The 9526-nt window shown below is 39.0% G+C and overlaps 1 protein-coding gene across 3 annotated transcripts in view; it reads left to right on the forward strand.

The window, feature by feature from the left end:
- tsku (tsukushi small leucine rich proteoglycan homolog (Xenopus laevis)) overlaps positions 1-8767 on the forward strand; it is a 9180-nt gene extending 413 nt beyond the window's left edge. Inside the window, exons 1-3 of one of the 3 annotated variants that reach the window (XM_062419340.1) lie at positions 4086-4357; positions 5157-5468; positions 6134-8767. In XM_062419340.1, the coding sequence (XP_062275324.1) occupies positions 5163-5468; positions 6134-6874 (1047 nt within the window). In that variant the 5' untranslated portion in view covers positions 4086-4357; positions 5157-5162 and the 3' untranslated portion in view covers positions 6875-8767. Of the gene's footprint in view, positions 1-4085; positions 4358-4385; positions 4965-5156; positions 5469-6133 lie in introns of those variants that run through there. The other 2 variants (XM_062419341.1, XM_062419339.1) reach the window with 2 other exon arrangements.
- Positions 8768-9526: the final 759 nt, after the last annotated feature.

A 9526-nucleotide genomic window follows, 5' to 3' on the forward strand; every position in this document is an offset into this window, starting at 1 on the left:
GTGAAAACTCCCGAGAGTGATGCGCGCTGAGGTGACATGTGGAGCCCCGATTGACAGCTGGAAGGGGCGGGGTTGACACTGGAGGTGAGATCATATAGGCTAATGTGATGATAGCCGTGTCGGATAATTTATCCGAAAAGGCTGCAGTAGAGGTCTCTGCCACGTACAGGCTGCAAGAAATTTGATCTGCGGAGGTGCCCGTGTACCCGCCTCTTATTTTAACTTCCCAGCATGGCAGCAAGAGACCCTGTTTGCTGTAATGCTGAGAGAGCAGTGGTACGTTTGTAACAGTTGGTCTGACTTTTAAGGAGTGGGGGGGGGGGGGGGGGGGGGGAGAACAGCTGGAAACAGATTGCAGGAATGACATAGTAAGTCACAAAGAAGCGCTCAGTCAGGATTTTTTTGGTTAGGGTAGCTGCTGGTTTTACAATAGTAACACTGATGGAGGAAGTTACTGAAAAATGCTCTTATTGCTGTCTTCTATTTATTACATAACCTGCATTAACATATCTAACATATATTTCACCGCATTATTATAGTCTATTTTATACTTTGATTGTTGTTGGTGATGGAAGCTACTGTTAAAACTTTATATAGCGCAGGGTGGTTTCATTTAACAAAACATATAACATTGCATCATGTTTTATAAACTAATTGGCCAACTATTTTGATAATCGAATAAGTGTTTTACTTGTTTTTAAGTAAAAATACCAAACTGCTGAATCCTGGTTTCAGCTTCTTAAATGTGATTATTTCATATTTTTCTTTGTCAAACATGGTTTCCTGAATATGTTTGAGTTTTGGATTCTTGGTCAGACATTTGAACACAACATGTTGGACTGTGGGGATCTATAATGGATATTTTTTCACTATTTTCTGACATTTCATTGACATATCAATTAATTGAGAAAATAATTAGATGAATTGATGTGACAATAATTATTAGTTGCAGCCCCACATCAATGTGCTCCTGATTTTCATAATTCCATTTGTATAAAAGAAATGTAGTAAAGCAGAAAAATAGCATGAAATGGAAATACTCAAGTAAAGTGTAATTACCTTAAATTTATTCTTAAGTAGCTACAGTAGTTAAGTAAATGTACAAAGTCACATTACACCCCTGAACAGAAACATAATCATCATGTTTTGGCCCTATTCATTATAATGTTTTGAACATTTTGCTGTGCTGAAGAATAAGTACAAAACAATATCTTTATAAAAAAGTAATTTCACTGTTGTTTAATGCCATTGTTTAATGTTCAGAAATCTGTTTATGTCAAAGGCAACAAACAACAAACTTAAAGAAAGGTCATGCAAGTTTTTGCCAAAGATCGGCCATTATGTCTCATTATAAAGTGAGTATTTGGCATCTTAATGATGGACTTAGTAATGATATCAGGCCATGTTGACGACCACATCTCCGGTGAATCCTCATCGGTCTATCTTCTCTTCTGCTAAAATGAACTATAATGAATTTGATCACTCTCCCTGCTTTTGAATTTATTTATTCACCATAAGTGTGGGCGTCCCATTGCTGCCTAATAGTTTTAAAACACTTAAGTGCCATTAATTTAATTTAAAGTCTCGCCCGCTCCTCAGTGTCATGCGTTCATTTGGCTTAACAGGATTAGTGTGGCATCCATCTTCTAATTACACAGTTTTCAGCCTTCAACTTGAAGATTAAACTGGGACGGAGCAGTCTCAATGACTTCAATACATCAGAGCATTGGTAGGTACTGAACAAATTGAGAGCTAAATTAGGTCTGGTGTAGATGCAAATGAATGTGTTTGGAAAATAGTTATTATATCAGCTACACTCACTCTGTCCTCTGCTTTAAATGTGCATGAACTTTCTTACCTTCAGTGTCGACATATTTTCAAGCATCTGGATCAAGAAAAGCCAGCTGGAAAAAAAATCTTAATTGACTTCAGATAAGTTTATTGCCTGTGGGCAATAAAATATCTGTGCTTCTTTTATATTGACATTTGACACATTAAGAGAACAACTGCAGTAATTGGATGATCACAATAATAGAGTTTGGGTAAGTCTACACATAGTTGTGAAGTGATAAGTTATAATTGACTTAAAATCCTGCAATAAAAAGCCATCACTGCTGTATACATGAGCAGTAGGTGGGTAAATAAATAAGTAAACAGCTAAAAGTCGATGATCCTCAGAGGACAGCAGCGGTTGATGTGAAACTTTCCCAGGATAACAAGGTGTGAAAAGACCTCTGAAAGTGTGAAGGTGTCAGGGTGTGATTTCACAGGACTTTGCCAATTGTCCACTCAGGGGGGTTTGCTGCTCTAACTGCTGTCGCCGTCGGGTAATTGCAGTAGTTTAGAATGTGTCTGATTTGAAGGCAGCGCTCGGCAGCAGTTTGCTGTTAGCTGAGATTTATTGGTGAGAGGCTGAGAGGAACACCTGGTGCAGAAAGTTCACGATCCTCGCTGAAGCAACAGATGGAGCGAGTGATGCAGGGAAGGCAAGGTGAGACGGCTGAATGTGGCTGCGGAACCACACGGAGGTGATGAGACGCTGAAGAGCAGAGTGGTGGATGTAAAAAAATGTAGGAGCACTTGGTTTTACTGGCAGTTTCCTATTTTTAGTCTGCATACGGTTTCTTTATGGCTTGTAACAAAGAAATTTGCTTGGAGTAAAACAAAATCAGTAATTGCAGAGAAGGCAGAAAAGGACCGTATTGTAATTTTTATTACAACTAATGAAGTAATACACCACATACACACAAAAGCAGTTGCTATAGAAACTGTAAATGTAAAGTTAATTTCCTAAATGCTATGTATATATAATATGTCACATTAGACTGCAATAGAATTTTTTTTTTTTTGTGATGTGTGTTGTATTTCATGGTTAGACTATTAAGCTTCCGAAGAGCTCAATCAGAAAAAAATCTTGTTACATTTTGTTCAGTGGGTGAAAGATTTGTGTGCTCAGGTTGTTGAATTTGACAGTCACAGAGGTCGCCCGTTTTTATTTGGTCCAAACCTGTCGCTGCAGGGACTATGGCCTTCAATCAGAGCATACACAAACATGCAATCATGCACTATACACTCCAGGAGTGTATGGGGAAAATAAATACTATTGTTTTTATTTGTACATAATACAAATAAACAGCAAATATACCCTCTGTATGTAGCAGTAGAACATAACATTATTCCATTTAATAATGCATATAGCTAATACAACAGTGTATCTACAATGTTCACTTTCAGTTTTATTACAGTTGCGTGTGTACAAAGTAATACAGCCCATAAAATGAAATACATTCTCACGCCAGCAGCCAGTAGTAGGTTGGAGTTCAGGGGTCACAACAAGAGGAACACTGCACAGAGGTGAACGACTCTGTCTGAGTAGACTTTGAGCTACAGTAATCAGCCTGCATTTGTTGACCCACAAGTACTATGCAACTATGTTCCCTTATCCTGTTACATAAGCCAAGATAAACAACTTTAACTCCTGCTAGATAAACCTGAAAAACAGAAATAACAAGAGACACCCTAATTTGACTAAGAATTTTAACTAAACCTCAGTTTGAAGAGCAGAGTGCAAATTTATTTTGCTCATTTTTTTGCAAGGACAAACTAATATTCATTTCTTCGAAAGGCTCAACTTGTTCATTAAAAAGGCTTTCTTAGAAACATTTACTCGGCCCACTCTCGGCTCATTCCTCTGTCTTTTGAGCATTTTCTGTAAATTTGAAATCCAGCTCCACATAGCAATGTGTTTGTTGCAACGTCATTTAGGAGGAATGGCCTTTAATATTAGAAAAAAGAGGACCACTTCGATCCAAATGACAGCCCAATTAATAACTGCAGTTGGTGCCTCCTGCTGAAACCTGTCACTTAGTCTGAAAGATTAATTTAACTTTAAATCCACATCTAAGTCTGTAACTTTAATTCCTCATGCAACTCCGGGTTTTATCTTTAACACATACCCTGCCCTGCTGTGTCATGGCAGCTTAACCATGACTGCTCATTTCCACCTGTTACACAACTCTTAACCTCTGTCCAATTTCCATAGTTATTCAAGTGTTTGTGTGTGTGTGTGTATTTGTGTGTGTGTGTGTGTGTGTGGGCGTGTGTGTTTGTGTGTGGACACGTTGCTTAAGTTGAACTGGACAACTTCCACTTGGTCTTCATTTACATGTGATGATGTACAGAGAGGTGGCTGTGGCTCAGAGCTAGAGTGGGTTTGTCCACTTCTCCAGAGATCAGCGGTTCAATCCCCATCTCTTCCAGTAGAAGTGTGCTTGGGCAAGATACTGAAGGCTTTGCCATCAGGTTTTGACTGTGTGTATGAATGATCAGCGAGGCACCCAGCAACAACTGAAAAAAGGTATAATAGGTTTTCTATGTCTATTCTCGGTCTTTTAGGTGTGACTCTAAAGTATTTTATATTTTGTCTTCATTAATTTTCAAAGAACATTATATTTTTTGAAATTATTCATTTGGTACATAAATACATGCTGTAATTATTCAAATGTGTCTTCAAATGTGCGGCTTGTTTTCCTTTCACACTTAATTTCTAAGTTCTCCTTGTGCTGTTATTTTAGACGGAGTCCTGCTATAGTATTTGACCATGAGGCATTATAATTTTAAAATGTTTATTTTTTGTCGGTTTAAAAAAAAAAAAAACTTCTGCTCAGGGTGTGTCTCACTTCTCATTGTGCCTGATGAAAATTCAAGATATTTTCACAAAACACTCAAATGTTCATCTTTACAACCATGCATACTCATTGTAGTGTGTAAACTAAGAAAGTGCAAATGAATTCTTTGATCAAAGAAATTAGGTCACACCCGTTGGGAAGCCAAGGAGGAAGGAAACTGGGGCTACTCAAGTTGCATGATTAAAAGCTGGAAGTCTTTTCACAAGGCCTAACTAAACCCCTGGAAATAGCATTTGAACAGGAACTGCTCCATTCAATTCTAAAAGTACATGCAAGGTGTGTTGGGATGTAGTTTAGACAATGTGTGTACTGATGTTATCTGTTGATTTGAAGTGCAGTCTTCTCAGACGGCAATTGTTATGTAGCTTGAAAGATGATCTGAACATGAAAAAGGAGAGAATAGGATAGGATAGGTTAGATGGATTAAAACGTTTTCAAATGGAAATAATGAATGTGTTTTTTCTCCAGAACATAATGGCGCTCCTCCTGTGGCTTGGCCTGTCACTGCTGGCATGTGTCCACTCCACCGCCGTCAAGAACTGCCACCCTGGTTGCCTCTGTGAGGTGGAAAGTTTCGGCCTGTTCGACAGCTTCAGCCTGACCAGGGTGGAATGCCGAGGGTTCGGACCCGGCTCCACCATGCCAATCCCCATCCCTCTGGACACTACTCACCTAGATCTGTCTTCTAATGCCATGGGCCCACTCAGTGACACCATGTTAGCTGGTCCAGGATACACCACCCTAGTTAGCTTGGACCTCAGCAGCAACCATATTACAAGGGTGAGTGCTCAGAGGAACTCACTTATAGATCTAAAACTTTTAAACGAAAAAATAGCACATAAATTATTATTTAAATGAAAAGTTTCAGTTTGCTACTACAGTGACTCTAATGTGGGGGAAAAAAACTGTGGCTAGTGTGGCTAAGACTTCAGTTCTGTTTTTAATGACACCCATGGTTACCTTGGTAACAGCAGGTACTACAGCTTGAGCAGCTAATTTGTCTGAAAGATAAACTGGTTAATCTGTTTATAGTGCAGCCAAACAAAAACACTTTTTTTTTTTTAAATTAAGAAGTTAGACAATGATTGGCCGTTTTCATGCCATGATCAACCACTGGTAGTGCTAAAAAATACATTGTGTTTCCTGCTTCACAAAAAAGCCCCCTTTTATTTTTAGCAGCATCAATAATGAAGCAGGGTTAGTGTTTACTTCTATAGAAGCTTAATACTATTTTACATATAGTGTTGGGTTGTGAACAGTAAGCAGTGAGGCTGTTATCAATGAGATAAAATTACACTGGATAACATGCATGCCTTTCTGTGAATCCATTGCATGTTTGAAGGCAATTTGAATTTAGCATTGATTTTTTTTTTTTGACATATGGCCTATACCCAAACATAATAGTTGTGTTTCAGTCTGTCTCTTCCTTGTCTCCTCATTTTCAGGTAAGCCCCAATGCTTTTTCCAAGCTGCGTTATCTGGAGACTCTAGATCTGAGCCAAAACAATCTGGAGAGCCTCCCCCCTAGCTGCTTCACTGGCCTCCCTCTGACTGAAGTTGACCTCAGTCACAACAGCTTCCAGGAGTTTTACTTGGATGTGTTTGCTGCTAAAGTTAATGGTGAACCTGTCCATGTGGATCTGTCCTATAACAAGCTTGTGTCACTCTCCATGACTTTACATGGGAAAGTATTACACGTTCAAAGCCTAAATCTGACTGCAAACCGGATGTCGAGCGTACCAAAGCTGGCAGGACTTCCGCTGAGGTACCTCAATCTGGATGGTAATCCCATCACATGCATCCAGGAGGGAACTTTTGCTCAGCTGAAAGATCTGGTTTACTTATCCATCAGTGGCCTCCAAGAGCTCCAGGAAATTGAGGCGCAGAGCTTCAGAGGCCTCCAGAGCCTCCAGGTCCTGGATCTCTCCAACAACCCCAAGCTTAGTACATTGAACCCTGCAGTCTTTAATGGACTGGATTCCCTGCAAGAGCTAAATTTGTCCGGCTCAGGGGTAACATTCTTACCAAGTAACATGTTAACATACCTTCCCAGTATTAAGAGTATCACACTGGGACGGAACATCCGCTGCTGGAGGACCCAGAAACAGGGACAGTTCCACCGGCAGCTGGGGCAGGTCCAACACGATGAGGTGCTGAACTGTAACGTGGAGGGCATTGTGTTGTGAACCTGTGCTAGAAGAAATGGACCACTCCTTACAGTCTTGATGCCAGAGCTGTGCCTTCTCTGCTTTGATATGCAAAACACTTTCTTGTGTTATCCTGAATCAATTACCTCTGTTCCAAGGTTGGGATATGTCTTAATGGTTTAATGTAGCCTTCATGAACTAGTATGATAAATGGTGTACCTTTTGAAAACATGATGGAAAAATGTACAGTATCTTACAGAAAATAGTACAGAATTATTCCTTTCACATATTAACATTTAGTCTAAACTGGTAAAAAAAACTTTCATCAATCAAAAACATTAAGTCATGTTTGTATGTTAAAATGGGACCATACCAAGAATTATTTGCACTTATTCCAGTCGCAAAGGTATTTTTAGAAAAAATGCACTTACACATGGCCAAAATGTCATCCAGTGTAAAAAAAAAACCTCCGATGCATTACTAAAAAATATCCACACTGAAGAATATTTTACGACTGTTGACCACTAAGATTTTTCATTTGACTTTGAATGTGATGCTTTATTTAAATGATTCAATGAATTGTTTGATGTCTTGGGAAATATATGTTTGCTTTCTAGCTGGGAGTGAGATGAGAAGATTGATAATGCACTCATATTTGTCTGTTCAATATGAAGCTGGAGCCAGGAGACCGTTAGCTTAGCTTAGCTTTGCTTTGCTTAGCTTAGCGTGAAGACAGTTAGCTGGCTCTGTCACAACTAACAGAATGAAGCAACCACCACCTCTGAAGCATATTAATTAACTAAGTAATGAATTAACTTTTAATACATTAATCATTTTTTGCTTAATTTGTACAAATGCAGTTGTGGTTGTAAGAGAGCTTTCCAGTTTCCAAAGGTTAGTATAGCCCTGTACAACTACAACTTGTTTTTTGTTTTTTTTGTTCTTACATTTTTGTACAAATAAACACAAATGAGCTATAAAGTAAGAATTAGCAAGCTTTAGAGGTGCTGGTAGCCACAATTTATCAATGTTGGACACAGGCAGGTTAGCTGTGTTCCCCTGTTTCCTGTCATTATGTTAAGCTAAGCTAACCAGCTGCTGACTGCAGCTATGTAGCCTACATATGTGAGTGTGTCAATCTCATCTACCTCTAGTGCAAGAAAATGAATAATGTTATTTCCCAAAATAGTGATTTATTCATACCATGAAGCATAAGCTGGAAACTTACAGTAGACTTGTTACAAAGTGTAACTAAACCTTGTTGAGTGTAAAGATATTTTCTTGTTACGCTCACAAAATGACCATTTTATTACTTGAATTTACTTCAGCAGATGCCAGCTCAAACCTGAGAGCCTGTTTATTGCGCTCTCTTCATAATGACACTTTACCTTGGTGCACAGCCTTTGCAAATTGGGTGCATGCAACCTTTGACGCGGTGCTCGCTGACCTGTGCTTTGCTCCTTTCAGCCATCTGACACAACAAGAGTAAACAAGCTGTGACCGTATTGACCAAGAGTTCTTTTTGACCTGCTGTCAAATTTGTCTCCAATTGTCATTTCAAAACACATTTGATCAATAAAGCATAACACACTTGCAATATTTCAGCAATATGAAGTCATATTTGCCAGTATCTGTTTTAAATACCCAGCTGCACTGTGTAGTCATGTCTAACCTTACCTTGGCATTACTGTGGCTTTTGTGTGGAAATAAGAAGACTATCAGCCTCAAGACTGCATATTAGGGTTTTTGAAGGACAGCAATTTGATGTTTCGGTTTTCAGATTTTAAAGGATATCCACCTTATCAGTTGGCTAATTGAAAGTCAGATGAGTCTTGGTGTAGAGGTTTATATTTGTATGTATGTAACTATATTGTATGTAACTTTATATATATATATATGAATTATATGTGTAATAAATTGACTTTTCTCACACTTGTAGTTGAAATGACTCCCTTACTCATCTTCTGTAATAATGGTGTATACGTTTTGGGTGTGTCAGCGGAGGGAGAGTAAACAGTCACTGAAAACAAAACCACATCCAAGGAACGATTGTGCCAGTGTAGACACTGTATTTAAAATTTTGATAGAAAATCCAGTTTCTCAGGCCACTCTGTCATTTATTCCCATGCAACCCGGACTGACTCACAGCAGGGTGTGTCTTTATAGGACAAGAGGGAAGCTTACCGTAGATCTCAGTGGTTTACCCTCACAGCAGTGTCTTCACTTTTACAACTCAGTAAAATGTTTCACATAAAACTTTTTTGCTTTACTTACTTGAAAGTGTCTGAATACACAGACAGATACACAAACTTGTGGTGTTGAATGGCCCTTAAAACACACTGAAGTGGGCAGACATGCCGGGGTTTGGCAGGTTACCACACTACACTGGGCTGGTAACCTGCCAAGGAGGTGACTAGGAAAGGAGAAAAGTAGAGAAAAGAGAATGAAGGACTGTGAGAGAAAGAGAGCTGGTTTCAGTCACAGCTGCTTACAGATCTCCTGTGTATGTCTGGCAATGAGTGTTTGTACTGCGAGACAGAGAAAGCCCTCCTTTCTGTGACACATCTTTTCAACCTTCAAGACACCCAAAACTGGGCCAAAAAAGGCTGAGTTCTTTCTTTCTTTCTTTTTTTACAGATTGCATCAGAGTTTTATGTGTCACATCCTGTAAACTGAGCTTGAGAAGTTGAG

This window comes from Scomber scombrus, chromosome 5 (assembly GCF_963691925.1).
Source record: "Scomber scombrus chromosome 5, fScoSco1.1, whole genome shotgun sequence".
NCBI classification, from domain to species: domain Eukaryota; kingdom Metazoa; phylum Chordata; class Actinopteri; order Scombriformes; family Scombridae; genus Scomber; species Scomber scombrus.